Here is a 20,495-nt window from a genome sequence, read left to right on the forward strand (position 1 = left end):
ATTTAAAGAAGACCACATCAAGACACATTCCAAGAGCAAAAGACAAAGAGAGAATATTAAAAGCAGCAAGAGAAAAATAGTTAATTACCCACAAGGGAGCACCTATACAATTGTCTGCTGATTTCTCAACAGAAGCTATGCAGGCCAGATGGGAGTGGCTAGACATATTCAAAGTGATGAATAGCAAGATCCTCCAAACAAGATTACTCTACTCAGTAAAATTATCATTCAGATTGGAAGATAAGATACGGAGCTTCACAGATAAGAAAAAGCTAAAGGAGTTCACCATCACCAAACCAGTATTATATGAAATACTGAAAGATATTCTTTAAGAAGAGGAAGAAGAAGAAAAAAGAAAAAAATATGAATAACAAATATGAAATATGGTAGCAATTATTCTTGGGTAAAAACTGCTGTTTGAATTTTAACCTTGCTATCTGACTTTGACCTTCGATTACTTGCTTAAACCATAGGGTTGTTACAGGAGATTGACTCCCACTGACTCAGTAGCTTCAGGGGTAGAAACTATAGATAACCTTTAGAGATTAACCTCTGAGTTCTGCTTTTGTATTATGGGCAAGATAGGGCCACATTCCAATGTTCCCAGTCTTTAGAATTTAGAACAAAGGGAAATTCCTGTGGTTTGAAGCTTTAAAAGGGATTGCCTACACCTGGCTCAGTGTGGTTGTGTGGGGCCCACCTGTGTGTGGTGCTCCCGCAGCCATCATGGCCAGTTTTTCAATAAATCCTTGCCTGCATTTTTTTAATCTTCAGCTTCCGGTGGTCTTATTTTGAACCCAGGGTTCGACCCCACAACAAAATACATATCTATCAATAAGTGAACCTAAAAATCAAGTAAATTAAAAATCTGAGGAACAGAATGAGCTGGTGAATATAATAGAATCAGGGGATAGAAAGGGAGTGAACTGATAATTCTCAGGGGGAAATGGTTATGGGGGTGCAGGAAGAGACTGGACAAAAAAATCATACACCTGTGGATGATGACACTGGGGGGCATATAAGGACAAACAGTGGGGTTGGAACTGGATGGAGGGGAGCTATGGAGGAGAGGGTACAGAGAAACAATTGTAATAATCTGAACAACAAATATTTATTAAATTAAAAAAAAATTTCCCCTACCTGGTGAAAGAAATAGACTTACAAGTCCATGAAGCACAGAGAATCCCAAATGAGAGGAACCCAAAGAGGCCCACAGCAAGATAGATTATCATTAAAATGCTTAAAGACAAAGAGAGGATCTTTATACCGTTTTCCTGAAAATAAGACAGTGTCTTATATTAATTTTGCTCCCAAAGATGCCCTAGGTCTTATTTTCAGGGGATGTCTTATTTTTCCATGAAGAAGAATATGGTACACATTTATTGTTAAATGAAAATAAAGGAAATTTTTTACCTGTATAGGGTACGGTAGTACGGTAGTTGTCAACACAAACCAGACAAACTGTGAATCCTACAGTATCAAGAATTTACTCATTTATTCAGTGACAATCATGTCATCATCTTCCCCAACATCATCATAACAATCCAATTCCTGAATTTCCTGGTGAATTTCTTGTGACTCCATTTCTTTCAGAATCAGTGGACCAAATCTCTCATGTTTAGCAATAGCACTGTCTTTAAATGAGTACTTCTTGTCAAGGTAGCCTGCTCGCAGTGCATTTGCAATGCAACTGTCAGTGATTTTCTCCCATGAATTCTTCACCCAAGTCACAACTTCTTGCAGTTTAGGTTCCACAAAGTTTCCACGCTGATTTCTCTCCATTCTATTTTCAATGTAGTCATTAATTTCCATGCGCAAATTGTCTTTGAATGGCTTGTTTATTGCAATATCAAGAGTCTGGAGGTAGGCCGTCATTCCTGTGGAAATCATTATCTGATCTATTTTTCTTTTGTGAAGAAATGTCTTCATGTCTCTAGCGTGGTGAGTGCTGGCTGCATCCCAGACAAGCAAACCTCTTTGTCTCCCTCGCATAACAAGTGGCAGCATTAAATCGACCCACTTCTTTATAACTGCTTGTGTGACCCAGGCTTTTTCAGTTTCAAGAATAAAAATGCCCAAAACACGTTCAATCTTTTCCTTCTTGCCCTTAAAAAGGTGGTATTTTAGTGCCATCCAGACGAATTGCCAATATATAGGAAACATGTGCACTTTCATAAGCAGTGGAGGGAATGTACACTAAGGAGGCACCCTGCTCTTCAATTGTTGAGATGATTGGCCCATAAACACTGCAGTTTCATCCATAGCAATCATGTTGGAAAGATTGTATTTAGAGAAGTCAGCATCATCAATAAAGGACTTGAATGCAAGTGCTCGCTTACTAACTTGAGTATCTTCCAAACTAAACAATGCTGTACTGGTAGATCTTCTTAAAGACAGTTCACTTCACTGAAGGAAATTATCCAGCCAGTGTTTTGGTGCTTTGAAGTCTTTGGGGGCTATGTCAAACTGTAGTGCCACTGCAAGGGCAAATTCTTGAATCTGAGCCCTATTCACAACCAAAGCCTTTGCTCTCCTGTCAACAACCCATTCACAGATTAGGTCTTCCAGCTCGAAAAATAATGGTTGCCGACCTGATAAACAATTGTATTTTTTAGCATTTCCCTTGTCCACTTGTTCAATGAGGTTACCATACTCTGCTTGCCATTTTCTGACCAATCGGATACTCAACATCTTCTCTTTGCAGAAAGCAGTAAGATTTTGGCCCCAAGAGTCTTCCACAATTCCTTTCTTGTACTCCACGGAGTAGCTTTTTCTTTTTGCGCTCATTTCTAGGGGTAAAAAAAAGGAATTGGGGTATCAAGGTGGGGGGAGGAGGATCACTTAAAAATGACACAGGGGGGATCAGAGGGGGTAATAAAAATGGCACAGGAGATTTAGAGGGGGGATTACCATTTTAATAACCCCTTTTGATCCTCCAGTGTCATTTTGATTGCCCCCTCTGATCCTCCTGTGTCATTTTAAGTGATCTCCCTCCCCCCACCCCTGTGCCACTGAACACCTTCACCAGACATCCCCCCTACCCCTTTATCAGACATTTACTCCCTGGGGCCTGCCTGGGGACTGTCACTGGGCTTGCTGGGGCCTGGATCTGGGCTGGAGCAGGGTCTGCCACTGACTGAGAACCTTCAGTCATCATGAGGGCGGCCGCAAGCATCAGGTAGTGTCACCAGAGACAGACCAGCACTCACCTTTGTTGGTCCTGTTCGCTCTAATCCTCCTGTTCTTCTACACTCATCTTCGAAAGTCTCCTCCTCTCTCCTGCCCCGAGCTCACCACTCACTTGGACCTCCGCTCCGCCGCCACACAGCAGTGACGTCAGGACTTTGCATAACATCACTGGTTGCTAGACACCAGTAGGGGCGGCCCTAGCGACCAGTTTATGGTAAATTAATTTTCATTCTGAGACAGAGCCTAGGGGGGCCTTATTTTCGGGAGGATTCCTTGTATTTCACTCAGAAGGAAACCTATAAGTAGGTCTTATTTTCGGAGGATGTTTTATTTTCGGGGAAACACGGTTGCAGCAAGAGATAAACAGTTAATTACAGGGTGTACCCATGTCACTGTCAGTTGATTTCTCAGCAGAAACTTTGCAGGCCAGAAGGAAGTGGCAAGAAATATTCAAAGTGATGGAAAGCAAGAACCTACAACCAAGATTACTCTACTCAGCAAAGCCATCATTTAGAATTGAAGGCCAGAAAAAGTGCTTCACAGACAAGAAAAAGCTAAAGGAGTTCATCACCACAAAACCAGGAATATCTGAAATATTGTAGGGTATTGTTTAAGAAGAGGAATAAGAATAAGAATGAGAATAAGGAGTAGAAGAAGAAGAAAGAGGAGGAGGAGAAGGAGGAGGAAGAAGAGGAGGAGGAGGATAAATAAAATAACAATAAATATCAATAATAAAATATAGCCGAAACTGGTTTGGCTCAGTGGATAGAGCATCCGTCTGCAGACTGAAAGGTCCCGGGTTTGATTCCGGTCAAGGGCATGTACGTTGGTTGCGGGTACATCCCTGGTGGGGGGTGTGCAGGAGGCAGCTGGTCGATGTTTCTCTCTCATTGACGTTTCTGGCTCTCTATCTCTCTCCCTTCCTCTCTGTAAAAAATCGATAAAATATATTAAAAAATAATAAAATATAAAAATAAACGTATAAGAAATCTAATAAGCAAAATAAACTGGGGAACATAATAGAATCAGAGGCATGGATGCATGGAATAGACTAATGAATTTCAGAGGGAAGGGGATTGGGAGTGGGAAGAAATTAACCAAAGATGTTATATGCATAAATGCATTACCTATGGACAATTAGGTGGTAAAAGCCTAGGATGGGCGGGAACTGGGTGGAGGGGACAAAGAGGGAATAACGGAGGATATCTGTAATACTCTCAACAATAAAGATTTTTTAAATGGGGTTTATAAAAAAAAAACAACAATTCCATTTATTATTGCAAAAACAACAACAACAAAAGTAGTCTACCAACTTACATTATGAAGAAGAAAAAACTCAAAACTGATAAAAGTCTAAACTACAAGTTGTGAAACCATAAAAAATTCTAGAAGAAAAATAGGCAGTAAAATCTCAGACATTTCTTGAAGCAACATTTTTGCTGATTTATCTCCTAAGGCATGGAAAGTAGGAAAAAAAAAAAACCAACTAAACAAATGGGACTACATCATACTGAAAAGATTTTTTGCACAGTTAAAGAAGCCATCAACAAAATGAAAAAGAAACCCACTAAATGGGCAAACATATTTTCCAATGATACATCTGACAAGGAGTTAATTTCCAAAATATATGAAGAGCTTATAAAACTCAAAACTAGTATGACAAACCATCCATCTAAAACATGGGCAAAAGACTTGAGTAGATATTTACCCAAAAAAGAAATACAAAGGCTAATATAAAATATGCTCAACATTCCTAATCATCAGAGTGATGAAAATTAAAAGCACAATGAGTCCTGGCTTGATAGTTCAATTGTTTGTATTGCTGTCCTGATGCTCCAAGATTGCAGGTTCAATGCCTGATCTAGGGGCATACAAGAAGCAACCATGAATGCATAAATGGGTGGTACAGAAAATCAATCAATCAATCTCTCTCTCTCTCTCTCTCTCTCTCTCTCTCTCTCTCCCATTTTCCTCCTTTCTATTTTTGCCCCTCCCTCTCCCTCTCTCCTTCGTTCCCTTCCTCCCTTCTTTCCTACCTCCTTCCCTCCCTTTCTCCCTCCTTCCTCTTTCTCTCTCAAATTAACACCCACACACACACCCACACACCCACAAGATATCACCTCACACTTGCAAAATAGCTATCATTAATAAATCAACAAAACTCAAGTGCTGGTGAGGATGTGGAGAAAAGCAACCCTCCATATAGTTTTGGTGGGAATTCAGACTGGTGCAGCCACTGTGGAAAATAGTAGGAATTTCCTCAAAAAATAAAAAAATGAAACTGCATTTTGACCCAGGAATCCCACTTTTTGGTATTTATCCAGTGGAACCTGAAACACTAGTCTGAAAAAATATAAGCACCCCTATGCTTATTGCCACATTATTTACAATTTCCAAGAGTTGGAAGCATACTAAGTGCCCATCAGTAGAAGCTGTGGTGTATTTACACAATTGAATACTGTGTTGTAAAAAAGAAGGAAACCTTATCTTTTGTGCCAGCATAGATGGACATGGAGATTTTTATGCTAAGTGAAATAAACCAGTCAAAGAAAAATACCATACAATTTCACTTATATGTGGAATCTAATGAACAAAACAAACAGAGTAGAAATAGGGAGATGGATACATGAAATAGATTGACAACTGTCGGAGGGGGTGGGAGGTGGGAACTGGATAAAACAAGTTTAAGAGATTAAAAAACAAAAAATCCATAGACACACACAGCAGTGTGATATCCAGAGGGAAAGGGTAGTGGGTGTAGGTGAAGTTGGGCAAAGGGGTAATGAATGAGGACAAAAAGAGATTTTACTTTGGGCAACAGGTACATGATGCAGGGTGAAGATGATTTTTTTTTTTTGAGTTATACACTTGAAATCTGTATGGTTTTGTTAATCAATGTCATCCCAATAAATTCAATAAAAAGAATAATGAACTCATTCATTTTATAGGTTGAGGCATTTCAAAGTTTGACATTCCATGCTTAAATTTATTCACATTTTAGATAGTATCTTCACTTTTACTTTATCAGCACTGATACTTACCTTTGGTTCCAAACTATGTTGAATATTAAGATCACAGAGAGAAATATCATTGCTGACATGCACATATAAGGAACTGTTTGACATTGAAATTGGGACTCAAAAGAACTGTTGGTCCAGAAAGAAACTCACTATAGATTGATTCATTTGCCTCTCAGCATAACCATTATGGCCAGTCTCATTTTCGGTTCTTATAAGTGTATTTCTAGTATCACATGATCACACTCATCTAGGGGAAATGATGAACAACACAGACTGATGAACAAGAATAGATCCGGAGACAGGGAAGCATTAATCAGACTGTCAGACCTCAGAAGGAAAGTAAGGAAGGATGGGAATATGGGGGAGAGATCAACCAAAGGACTTGTGTGCTTGCATATGAACCTAACCAGTGGTCACAGATAACAGAGGGGTGGAGGCATGTGTGGGGAGGGGTTTGGGATAGGAATGGGGGGATGAATATATAACACTCTACAAGTTGCCATAAAAAAAAAAAAAAAAAAAGACCACAGAGAAATAAGGATGCTGGATTTCTTAATTGACTAATGTTGAATGGCTTATTTATGTAATATGACAACTTGACCATTCAGATTTTGCCAGCAAAGTAAAATAAAATAAAATAAAATAAAATAAAATAAAATAAATGATTAGATATAATCAATTTTTAGGGTTCTGAAAAATAGTAGAAATCTGCTGCCACATCTAGAAAATTTGAAACTTTTTTAAACTAAGCACGCCCCCCCCCCCAAATTTTTAGTTCCATCTCTTTTACCCTTTGCATTTATAATGGTTTTTCAAAGATTTTGAATTTAGTGATTCATTTTTTTTGTAAATTTCCTCTGAATAAATTTACTGCCATTTTTTAAAAATGTTAGTGTAGTATTTAATAAGTTTGATCACTATAGTATATTTTTCTCTTTGTTATTGGCATAATCCATACTGAAAATTGCACAAATGATAACTGTAAACCTTTATGATTTTTTAACATATCCAGAAAATCAGAGCAGGAAACATTTCTGGCACTCCAGAAGGCTTCCTGGTGCCCTTTTCAATCAATCCTAACTACCATTCGTATACTGGAGATTGCTTGCATCAGCTCTTGTGAGCTAATTGTTACATTTTCAGGAATTTTGAGAGGCATTTCTTAAACATAGCTGATGTAATGAAGTTATATCAAGTTAATATATTAAATATAAAACATTTTACTTTTGTTTAGAAAGCTTTGTTTGGAGAGTGTTTTAAGTTAATAATCTTCAGATTTTTAAAGGCAAAATTAATGCACTGAAGTGAAACTATTGAAAAACCTCTACTTTGGAAAATTGCATATGAAAGTACATGGGAACTGATGGCAAGAGACTGCATATGTGGCACAATTCATCCATCTTTCTAGTCCACTCTACTTCTAAAACTTCCAAACTGCTGCACAGTTCCGTGGGATTATAGAGTCAAATGGCCCGCAGAAAAGGTCACATTGAAAACAGCTTTAGACAATGGCAGTTGAAGGCCCGGGGCTCACCTTTTGAAGGTGATGCCCAACTTTTCAAAGTACCGAATCAGGTCGTGTTTAATTTCTATAACGCCTGGAAGAACCTGAGCGAATGAAGGAGTGAGAGAACGACCAAGAAAGAGGTCTCTATCTGGGCATTACTGCCCCTGAAGACTCCACAGGGCCCGAGAGTCTCACTTCCGTCCCTCCCGCCCGGAAGGCCGGCTGGAGGCGTCCTTCCGGTGGCCGGGGTCCCACGTCCGGCGTTAGCTGTGACGTGGCGTTAGCTGTGACGTGGCGCCAACGGCCTGACTGGCCTAAAGGGCGCCTGACCTGGCCGTTGGCGCCCTGCGGTGATTGCTGCCGCCCTGGGCGCAAAGGCTGGGCCTTTGCTGTCAGCATCAATGTCAGTTTGTAAAATAGCAGGGCTGGAGCCTGGAGGGTTTGGGGGCTTCCATCTGGAAGGAAACCTGGGCTGCTCAGGATTTCCAGCTGGGTCACCTTAGAGCCCCTCGGTCAACGCAGAGCCACCAGTAACCTCTCCACGGCCTCAGCAAGGGGAAGACTGGTGAGCCACCTCCTTCATCAACTTGGGAGGGTTTTCATTAGATTCTTTGGCAAAAACACCCTTATTTCCCTCCCATTCATTTAGCGCTGCGTGTCTGCCTCAGTGGCGATGGTTCTAATTTTGCTTCAGAATCTCAGGCAAATCATACTTTTCTAACCCCACCCATCCCACCCCGCCCCTGACTCTGTATGCTGGGTCATTGCGGTTTGAAAGGAATATCAATCCTGAGGGAAAGCTAGAAAACATTTGTCTTTGTGGTGGAAAGTGATTGATAAAATCGGGATAGTTTATGGTGATATAATGTCAACCTCCTAGAATTGTTAGGAGGGTTTAAATGAAGTAAATACAAGCATTCACCGCAGGTAACTTGTGAACTTCATGGATTCATTTTGAGGTGGTTTTCTAGCACCAGGGGAGTGTCCCATTCTTCCCTTACTGGTTTCTGGAAGTAGCCCATTTCTTCTTGTTCGCTCAAGGTATCAGTCCAGCACTTTTCCTCTCTACCACGCATACATTTTCCTTTCTGTTTAGTTATTTTCATGAGCATATGTATTAATGTCCTAAGGCTGGCATGACAAAGTACCACAAATGGTGGCTTAAGACAGTATGAATTTATTCTCTCACACTTCCAGAGAACAGAATTCTGAAATCAAGGTATTGGCAGTGCTATCATCCCCTGCTTCTTCCTATAATAGTTTCTGGTGGACCCTGGCAATCCTTAACATTCCTTGGCTCACAGCTGTGCCACTCCAGTTCCTGCGATTGTCATCCTTCTTCTCTGTTTGTTTTTATGCATGTGTCTTCACATTTCTTTCTGAATATGTCAACAGTCATTGGATTTTTGGCTCATCTTAATCCAGTATGACCACATGCTAACTTGATTACATCTGCAGAGACTGTAGTTTTAAATGTAGTCATAGTCACAGGTGCCAAGAGTTAGGACTTGAACATATCTTTTTGGGGAGACAATTCAACCCACAACAATGGGACTGGTCTAAATTTTGACTCTACTCCCATGGTCAGGTACATACTTTAAAACTCCTTGGGAGGATTGTCCAGTCCTTACTGCCATCCCTGGGGTGGTGGTGAGGGAGGGGGTGGGGAGAAACCTTGGCGCCATGGCAGCGTTAGCTTCCATTTTCCTCAGTGACAAATATCTCCTGCCTTCTCTCCAACCTGTGAGGGCTTTCAGGCCTCGGGCTGGGATTGAACCTGGTTGGGTAGCGGCAGACTCAGACACTTATCCAGAGGGGCTGAGGGCTGACTCGTTTCTCCCCTTCGCCTAAAAAACAACAAAACCCTTTGGGAGGACATATTATCCTGAGTCTTAAACAATAAGCTTTAGAGAGAAAGAGAAGTAGAGTTAGAGTCTTGAGGACTGCTCAATCATGATTTTGGGCTGCCTTGATATTAATCTCATCATACCCTGGGCCTAACATATTACTTCTATAGGACTAATATAAAGGGTATGCATTAACTAAAAATGGGGGAAAGCTAAGAATAACATTTTCAAGTTTTCTAAATATATTCTATCACTGCTACTACTGGCTTCTTCCCTCCCATGAGCCCCCATCCTTAGTGCCTATACATAAATCAATTTTCAGACACATCTCAGGGTTTCTTACAGGTATTTTAAAAAAAATTTAATTAAAGTTTTAAAATGTTGTTGAAGGTATTACAGATGTCCCTATCCCAGCCCCATTGATTCCTTCTAGCCCATAACACTCTCTGCCCCTGCCCTTTACCACACTATTGTCTGTGTCCATAGGTTATGCTTATTTGCATACAAATTCTTTAGTTAATATCTTTCCACTCACCCCACCTTCCCTATGAGATTTGACAGTTTGGTCTCTTTCTTCTGTTTCCCCGGATCTATTTTGTTCATTAGATTCATACTTGTCTTTCTTTGACTGGCTTATTTCACTTAGCATAATCCTTTCCAGGTCCATCCATGCTGTCTCAAAGGGTAAGAGATCTTTCTTTTTACTGTTGTATAGTATTCCATGGTATAAATGTATCACAGTTTATTATTCACTCATCTAGTGATGGAAAATTTGGGCTGTTTTCAGGTATTGTTAATTGCGCTGCTATGAACATAGGGATACATACATTCTTTTTGATTGGTGTTCTGGAATTCTTAAGATATATTCTTAGAAGTGGGATCACTTGGTCAAATGTTGGTTCCATTTTTAATTTTGGAAGGAAACTCCATACTATTTTCCACAGTGGCTGCACCAGTCTGCATTCACACCAGCAGTGTACTAGGGTTCCTGATTCTCCACATCCTCACCAGGACTAGTCATTTGTTGATTTGTTCATTTTATCATTACAAGAGGTGTGAGATGATATCTCATTGTCATTTTAATTTGCATCTCTCTGAAGATTAGTGACTTTGAGCAGTTTTTTATATGTCTCTTGGCTATCTGTATGTTCACTTTGGAGAAGTATCTATTTGAGTCCTTTGCTCATTTTTTAATTGAATTATTCTCATTTTGTTAAATTTTATGAGTTGCTTATATATTTTGGTTATTAACCCTTTATCAGATATATCATTGGCAAATATGTCTTCTCATTCAGTGGGATCCCTTTTCATTTTGTTGATGGTTTCTTTTACTGTGCAGAAGCTTTTTATTTTGATAGTCTCATTTCTTCATTTTCTCTTTTGTTTCCCTTGCCCTAGGAGAATTTTTCCTTTTAGATGGCAAATTCACCATTGTCATCTAAACCAAAGGAAAAACAAAGTTCAAAATTAGTGCGTGATAAACTTTGAGCCAATGGTCTTAAGATCTCCACCAACAGGAGAATCCGTTGTGAGGTATGCTTTGCCTATTCCATCAAGTATTTACAGATGTATCTGTAAACATACTGTTGTAAGAGATGTCTGAGATTTTGCTGCCTATGGTTTCTTCTAGGATTTTTATGGTTTTATGATGAACATTTAAGTCTTTTACTTATTTTGAATTTATTCCTGTGTGTGGTATAAGTTGGTGATCTAGTTTAATTTTTTTGCATGTATCTGTCCAATGTTCCCAACACCATTTATTGAAGAGACTGTCTTGACTCTATGGTATGGTCTTTCCTACTTTGTCAAATATTAATTGGACAGCTTGAATCCATAATTTCTGGGGTCTCTGTTCTCTTCCATTGATTTATATATCTGTTCTTGTGCCAGTACTGGGCTATTTTAATGATAGTGGCTTTGTAGTATTATATAACTTGATATCTGGTATTGTGATCTCCCACTTTGTTACTCTTTCTCAAGATTGCTGTGGCTTTTTGGGGTCTTTTTTTTTTCCACGTAAATTTTTGGTATGTTTATTCTAGATTCCCTAAATATGCCATTACTATTTTGATGGGGATTCCATTGAATCTATAGATTGCTTAGGGTAGTATGGACATTTTATTTATTTATTTATTTATTTATTTATTTATTAAGCCAGCAAGAATTTATTACAGATTCGAATCCAGGCTCAAACTGTGGCTGACGCAGCAGCCGGCAAACACCCAGATAAGAGCCCTGATGGAGGGGCAGTCCCTCCAGAGCGCTCACACAAAAACACCGACAAACACACACCTACCGCGGCCAGTCAGGCTCTCCGGATCGGGGTCCCTCATGGTCCTGGCTGAGGATCCCAGACGAATTCGTGATCCCCAAGGACCACCAGGGAGCCGAGTCCGATGCAATAAACAAAAGAGCCATCTCCATGCTAGCATCGGCCCTGTGCCACTCATGCTGGCAGCATGGTGGAAGAGCAGTATGGACATTTTAATTATGTTAACTCTACCAATCCATGAACATGGTATATTCTTCCGTTTATTTATATCTTCCTCCATCTCTTTTTTTCAACATCCTGTAGTTTTCAGAGAACAAGTCTTTTACTTCCTTTGTGAAGTTTATTCCTAAGTATGTTATTTTTTTTGTAGCAGTGTTAAATGGGATTATTAGTTTCTCTTTCTGTGAATTTGTTATTGATGTATAAAAATGCCTTAGATTTCTGGGTGTTAATTTTCTATCCTGCTACATTGCTTGATTCATTTGTTAAATATAGTACCTTTTGGTGGTGTCTTTAGGGTTTTCTATGTACAGTATCATGTCATCTGCATATAATCATAGGATTATTTCCTCCTTTCCAATATTGATGCCTTTTATGTTTTCTCCTTGCCTGATGGCTCTGGCAAGGACTTCCTGTACTATGTTGAATAAGAATGGTGAAAATGGATATCCCTGACTTGTTCCTGACTTTAGAGGGAGTAGTTTTCAGTTTTTCCCATTTAGTTTGATGTTGGTTGTAGGTTTGTCATATGTAGCCTTCATTTTGTTGACAGAAGATCCTCTATGCCCACTTAGCTGAGAGTTTTTATAAAAAATGGGTATTGGATTTTGTTGAATGTTTTTCTGCATCTATTGATATGATCATATGATTTTTTTCTTTCAGTTCTTTATGCAATGTATCATGTTTATTGATTTGGAAATATTTTAGATTTTTAAAAATATTAATTTTTGTTAGGAATGTTTCCATTTTAATTTTTTAATTTCTCCAGAGTTGATTTGGGGATTTAACATTTGCATGACAATAAATAATCCTGCCATCATTTTTAATCTGAAATCTTTATCTTCTATTCTCAGGAAGGAATACAATTTTTTCACCTATAATTTGGAAGTTAAGTAAATAACAAAATGAAGCCCGTAAAGCATCAGTTGCCCTCTAGTAATAAGTTGTCAAGTGTTCCAGAATTAAGTTACAACAAAGGACTTCTTAATTCACCATTGTCACCTAAACCAAAGGAAAAACAAAGTTCAAAATTAGTGCGTGATAAACTTGAGCCAATGGTCTTAAGATCTCCACCAACAGGAGAATCCGTTGTGAGGTATGCTTTGCCCATTCCATCAAGTAAGACCAAGGAATTAATAGCAGAAGATGAATTGCTCAGAAAAATTACCAAACATCTGAAGATGGTAAGCCATTTGTTTGTTACTGTGTGGAGGATCCCATGACCTTCCCTGGGTTTAGTGATTTGCTGGGTGGACTCACTGGGTTCAGCATATAGTCATATTGATCGTTAAGATTTATTATAGTGAAAGAATTCAAAGCAAAACCAGCAAAGGAAGAAGGCACATTGGTGAAGTCTAGAGGAAACCAGGTACAAACTCCCAAGAGTCTTCTCCTTTGGAGTCATACAGAACATATCTTAATTCCTCCAACAACAAAAATGAAATGTCTACAAGAGAAGTTCATTGAAGACTCAGTGCCCAGGCTGATGTTTGGGGCTTGATCAACTAGATACTCTCTGCTTATCATGTATCAAATTCCAGACTCCCTGGAGGAAAGCAGGTGTTAGCATAAATTATTATTTGTACAAACATTGGAGGGACCCATAGTGAATGGTGGGAACCCTTCTGAAATCCAAGTTCTGAGATGCAAACAGATCTTTTTTAGGGGTAGTTTTTTTTGAAGTCTCATGCCTGCTATGTCACCTCATCTCTGCACTTTAGAAACTTTGGCTCTTGGTGTTTGGAAATAAATCTCCCTTTCTCTGGGGTTCTTTTTGCTCAATGATCCAGAATCTATATCTATAAAAGGCTAAGTGATGGGCCAACCCACTGACTGGATGGTAACTGTAATACGCACTGACCATGAGGGGGCAGATGCTCAATACAGGAGCTGCTGAGCAACAGCAACTTTGTATTATGGAGTGCCCTCTTGCACTCCAGGACCTCTCAGGGGATGTCAGACTATTGGTTTCTGCCTGATCCTTGCAGGCCTGGCTGAGGGATCCCTATCTGCAGGGGGGACCCTGCTCACTCTGTTAATGCACCTCAAGCCCTGGTGCTGCCCCAGGTGCAGCCTGCCAGGGAGGGACCATGGGAAGTTGGCTCCAGGGCATGTCCAACCTATCTCACCCAGTCCCACTCCACTGGCCACCTTCTAATTAATTTCTTTTTAATGTGCACAAATTTGTGCACTGGGCCTCTAGTTTAATTATAAATGTACCAAATACTATTGGTATAAAGACTGAAAAATGAGGAATAGCACAAACATAAAAAAAATAAGAGTTTGTCAAGCTTCCAAAATACAAGTTTGCTCAAAGTTTGAGGGGTTAACTCAGATAATTTCCTTTAAAACAGTGGTTTCCAACTGGTGGTCTGCAAACTACTGTTGGTCCATGAGATCCAAAAGGTTAGCGATTGCTGCTTTAAAAATGTACAGCTTTCTGGTTTCCATCTCTCTATTTTCCCTACTCTCTCCAAAGGAGAAAGTTGAGTCAGTTAAATTTTGAGGAATACTTTGGTGGTAAAGTAAAGTTGATGCTTCAGCTATGAATAGGGAGTCTCTCTTCTTTTTAAATACCTGCCAACACAGAAATGGAAGAGTCATAGGGCCTCTCTTGCTAGGAAGTAAGGTTAAAGACTTGCTCATGACTTCTTCATGAAGATATGAGCTGGGGCATAAAATGGAAAATTTAAGTTGAGTACTGGCAGAAATAATTTTTTTTCTTTATTGATTTTTAGAGAGAGAGGAAGGGAGAGGGATAGAGAGATAGAAACATTGATGAAAGTGAAACATTATCGATGGGCTGCCTCCTGCATGCCCCCCACTGGGCATTGAGCCTGCATCCTGGACATGTGCCTTGACCAGGAATCAAACCAGGGATCTCTTTGGTTTCTGAATCAACCCTCAACTGCTGAGATACACTGGCAAGGCAGAAATAGTCTTATTGCTAAGAAGGTCCTGACATGGTTGATTTAATATATTTTTTAGATTTAAAGTAATAATTTTAAACTGTAAATGTAGTTAATTTGCTTTTTCTCATAGGTTGTTTCTTCTTTGGAAGAAACCTATGGAATGTCCAGTGAAACTGTAGAAAAACCACTGGTGAAGTCTCAACCTGAAGAATTATCTTTATCTGTAAGTATATGCAAATGCTAATGTAGAGAAATGAACATTGAAAAGAACTAAGATTTTATTTTGTATCTACATATCTTTACAGAATGAATTCCTTATCCATGAAAAATGATCCATTTAGGATACTTGAAAATAAGAGTACTGATATTTTCATCCTCTGCCAACCACATTTCCTTAAAGTTTAACACACACACACACACACACACACACACACACGGTTAGGCAAAAATAAGTTACAGTTGTGAGTACATAAAACACAGAGTTCATTCTTGTATTATTATTTATTGTTATATTTTTTCCAAATGAACAACTATAAATCTACTTTTGCCCACCTCTGTGTATTTTATAATCAGAAGTCATAATTAGCATTCATTTTTAAACACAAAGATATTTATAAGGTATACCCATAGTACTTACTTTTTTGGCCATTCATAATATTTCAGGAGTATAAGGCTGGTTTGCTTGATTTTCTGCAACTATATAGATGAAAATGAGAGCAGAGACATAACTGGGAATGTACTTGTAAATTTTCTGGGAGCATCTGCTAGTATAGCATTTGGAGCCTAATATGTTTGAATTAACATAAATTACATACACAAAGTTATTTTTAAAACTAGTTAAATATATTAAAATACAGATGAATATGCATACAGGTTCTAAAATAAAAGCAACTTTCTGTTATTCTTTTCAAAGGTTGGGGATGATCTAAATTCATTCTTGGTATGTTGTTCACAATTTGCAACTCAATTAGAAGGAGCAGTTAAAGAGGAGAGTCATGTATGTATTCTGTGTAAACTATCAAGTATAAAATATTCCTTACTATTTTAATAATATTAATAATAATATAAATAAGCCAACAATATTAATAAACATTTAAATTATTAACTATTAACACTAATTAATAATAAAATATTTAATGTTATATTGGTTATTTGACTTGACTGTGATTATCCAGAAGCATTATTAGTCTATTTTCTTTATTCGTTTTTAAATCTTTATTTTTGAAAATATTACATATGTCCCCCTTTTTTCCTCAATGACCCCTTTTAGCTCACCCCAGGCCTTTACCATCCTATTGTCTGTGTCCATGGATTTTTGCATATATAGATACAATTTCTTTGGTTGATATCTTCCCACCTACCCTCGCTTACCCTATGAGATTTGACAGTCTTTTCCATGCTTCTCTGTATCTTTGATCTATTTTGTTCATCAGTTTATTTTGTTCATTAGATTTCACATATGAGTGAAATCATATGGTACCTATCTTTCTTTGACTGACTTATTTCACTTGGCCTAATCCTCTTCAGGTCCCTCTATGCTGTCTCCTTTTTTTTTTTTTTACTGTTGCGTGGTATACCATGATGTAAATATACCACAGCTTTTTTATTTACTCATCTACTGATGGACACTTGGGCTGTTTCCAGATCTTAGCTATTGTAAATTGCACTGCTATGAACATAGAGGTGAATACATTCTTTCTGATTGGTGTTTCCAGTTTGCTAAGATATATTCCTAGAAGTGCGATCACTTGGTCAAATGTCAGTTCCATATTTAATTTTTTGAGGAAATGCCATACCTTTTTCTATAATGGCTGCATCAGTCTGCATGCCTACCAGCAGTGTAATAGGGTTCACTCTTCTCCATATCCTCACCAGCACTTGTCATTTGTTGATTTGTTGATGGTAGCCATTCTGATAGGTGTGAGGTGATACGATTGTCATTTAAATTTGCATTTCTCCCATGATAAATGAATTGGAGCATTTTTTCATATGTCCCTTGGCCATCTGTATGACCACTTTGGAGAAGTGTAAATTTAGGTCCTTTGCCCATTTTTTAAAATGGCATGTTTGTTCTCCTTTTGTTAAGTTATATGATTTTCTTATATAATTTGAATATTAACCCTTTATGAGATGTATCATTGGCAAAGAGGATTTCTTTTCATTTTGTTGATGGTTTGTTTTGCTGTGCAGAAGCATTTTATTTTATTGTATTCACATTTTTTTTTTCTGTTTTATTTCCCTTGCCCTAGAACATGTATCTGCAAACATATTGCTATTAGAGATGTCTGAGATTAAACTCCCTATGGTTTCTTCTAGGATTTTTATGGTTTTCCGACTTATGTTTTAAGTCTTTTATCTATTTTGAGTTTATTTTTCTGTATGGTGTAAGTTGGTAGTTTAGTTTCATTTTTTTTTTTTTTTTTTGCATGTATCTATCCAATTTCCCCAAGATCATTTATTGAAGAGACTGTCTTGACTCCATTGTATGCTCTTTCCTCCTTTGTCAGATACTAATTGAGAATAATGGCTTGGGTCGATGTCTATGTTCTCTGTTCTGTCCCATTGATCTATATGCCTATTGTGTCAGTACTGGCCTGTTTTAATTACAATGGCTTTGTAATATTACTTGGTATCTGGTTTTATGATCTCTCCCAGTTTGTTCCTCTTTCTCAAGATTGCTGTGGTTTTTTGGGGTATTTTCTGGTTCCACATAAATTTTTGGAATGTTTTTTTCTAGGTCCGTGAGATAAGCTGTTGGTATTTTGATGGGGGTTCCATTGAATCTATAGATTGCTTTGGATACTATGGACATTTTAATAATGTTAACTCTACCAATCCATGAACACGGTATATTCTTCCACTTGTTTATATCTTCCTCTGTCTCTTTTTTCAAAGTTCTGTAGTTTTCAGAGAACAAGTCTTTTACCTCCTTTGTGAAGTTTATTCCTAAGTATGTTAATTTTTTTTTCAGTGGTAAATGGGATTATTAGTTTCTCTTTCTGAGAATTTGTTATTGGTGTATAAAAATGCCTTAAATTTCTGGGTGTTAATTTTGTATCCTGTTACATTGCCAAATTCATCCATTAAATCTAGTTTTTTAATGGAGTCTATAGGTTTTTTTTATATACAATATCTTGTCATCTGTGAATAATAACAGTTTTACAACTCCTTTCCAATTTGGATGCCTTTGTTTTTCTTTCTTTGTCTGATCTATCTGGCTAGGACTTCCTGTACTATGTTGAATAAGAGTGGTGAAAGCAGATATTCCTTTCTTGTTCCTATTTTTAGAGGAAGTAGTTGACTATAATGTTGCCTGTATGTTGTCATAAAAGGCCTTTTTTATGTTGAGGTATGATCCTCTTATTCCTACTTAGCTGAGAGTTTTTATATAAAAAAAGGGTATTGGGTTTTGTTAAATGCTTTTTCTGCATTTATTGATGTGATCATATAATATTTTTTCTTTCAGTTTGTTTATTGGATGTATCACATTTATTGATTTGCGAATATTGTAACAACCTAGCATCTCCAGAATAAATCCTACTTGTACATAGTGTATGATCTTTTTAAATATTGCTGGATTCGACTTGCTAATACAATATTTTGTTGAGGATTTTAGGATCTGTATTCATCAGGGATATTGGCCTGTCATTCTCTTTCTTTTTAGTGTCTTTATCTGGTTTTGCAATTAGGATAATGCTGGCATCACAGAAAGAGCTTGGAGGTTCCTTCCTCTTGGATTTTGGAGTGTTGGCTCTTCTTTGAGTATTTATAGTAATACTCCTTTGTGAAGCTGTGTGGGCTAGGATTTTTATTTGTTGGGAGTTTTTTTTATTACTGCTTCAATTCTATTACACTGTTTCCCCGAAAATAAGACAGTGTCTTATATTAATTTTTTTCTCCCAAAGTTGCGCTAGGTCTTATTTTCAGGGGATGTCTTATCATTCCATGCGATAGGTCTTATTTTTGGAGGATGTCTTATTTTTGGGGAAACACGGTAGTTGTTATTAGCCTATTCAAGTTTTCTGATTCTTCCTGAGTAAGTTTTGAAAGATTGTATTTTTCTAGGAATTTTTCCATTTCATCAACACTATCCAGCTTGTTGATAGATAGTAGTTTATAGTATTTTCTTACATGTCAGATGTTACTTTACTGTTTTTCATTCTTATTTTATTTATATGGGTCCTCTCTCTTTGTTGCTTATGAGTCTGGCTTGTTCATTAATCTTATCTTTTCAAAGAATCAGATCTTGGTTTCATTGATGCTTTTTAGTCTCTACGTCATTTATTTCTGCTGTCATATTTTTAAAAATATTTTTTTTTACTGTTGATAGTATTATAGATATCTCCCATTTCTACCCTTTCAACCCTAGCTACTCCCTCCTGGTCTTTACTACCCTATCTTTTCTATTCTTTTTTTTTTTAATTTTTTAATTTTTTAATTTTTTAGCCAAAACCGGTTTGGCTCAGTGGTAGAGCGTCGGTCTGCAGACTAAAAGGTCCCGGGTTCAATTCCAGTCAAGGGCATGCACATTGGTTGTGGGCACCCAAGGTTGTGCAAGAGGCAGCTGTTTTTCTCTCATCGACGTTTCTAGCTCTCTATCTCTCTCCCTTCCTCTCTGTAAAAAATCACATATTTTTTATTGATTTCAGAGAGGGAGAGAGGAGAGAGAGATAGAAATATCAATAATGAGAGAGAACCATTGATAGGTCACCTCCCACACACCCCACACCAGGGATAAATCCTGAAATTCAGGTATGTTTGTGACTGGGAATTGAACTGTGACCTCCTGATTCATAGGTCAACACTCAATCACTAAGCCAAGCCAACTGGGCTCTTTTCTTATCTTTATTATTTCCTTCCTTCTACTTACTCTGGACTTTTTTTGTTTTTCTCTTCCTAATTCTTTAAGTTGTACAGTAGGGTTAAGTAGTTTGTTATTGTTTTTAAAAAGCTTTTTTTTTTTTTTTTTTTTTTTTTTTAGTTTGGCCTATAGTGCTATGAACTACCCTCTCAATATTGCTTTTGTTGTGTCCTAGAAAAGAGATGTTGGTTATTGTGTGTTCATTTTCATTTGTATTGAGAATATCTTTTATTTCTTTCTTGACCTTATTGGTAACCCATTCATTGTTTAATAACATGCTATTTAAACTTGATGTTTTTGAATGTTTTACTGTGATTGATTTCTAATTTCATTCTATTGTGATCTAAGAAATTGCTTATATTATTTCAATATTTTTGAATGTGTAGAGAGTTGTTTTGTGTCCTAACATGTTGTCTGTCTTTGAGACTGATACTTATGCCTTTGAGAAGAAAGCTGTTTATTCTGAAGCTTTGCATGAAATATTCTATAAACATCAATAAATCCATTGAATCTAGTGTGTTATATAGAGTCACTGTTTCCCTGTTAATTTTTTTTTTGTCTGGAAGATCTATCCAGTGAAGTCAGTGGGCTGTTAAAATCCCCTACTATGACTATTTCTGTTGATCTCTCCCTTAAAGTCCTCCACAAGTTTTATTCATATATATCCT

The 20,495-nt window shown here is 37.6% G+C and overlaps 1 protein-coding gene across 1 annotated transcript in view; it reads left to right on the forward strand.

The window, feature by feature from the left end:
- The first annotated feature begins 12,914 nt into the window (after positions 1 to 12,914).
- The window catches only part of CCDC7 (coiled-coil domain containing 7), a 224,827-nt gene continuing 217,246 nt past the window's right edge, over positions 12,915 to 20,495 (forward strand). The window contains exons 1-3 of the mRNA XM_036453963.2: positions 12,915 to 13,238; positions 15,097 to 15,189; positions 15,880 to 15,963. Coding sequence (XP_036309856.1) covers positions 12,960 to 13,238; positions 15,097 to 15,189; positions 15,880 to 15,963 — 456 coding nt within the window. The 5' untranslated portion in view covers positions 12,915 to 12,959. The remainder of the gene's footprint in view (positions 13,239 to 15,096; positions 15,190 to 15,879; positions 15,964 to 20,495) is intronic.

This window comes from Pipistrellus kuhlii, unplaced genomic scaffold, assembly GCF_014108245.1.
Source record: "Pipistrellus kuhlii isolate mPipKuh1 unplaced genomic scaffold, mPipKuh1.p scaffold_m20_p_1, whole genome shotgun sequence".
NCBI lineage: Eukaryota > Metazoa > Chordata > Mammalia > Chiroptera > Vespertilionidae > Pipistrellus > Pipistrellus kuhlii.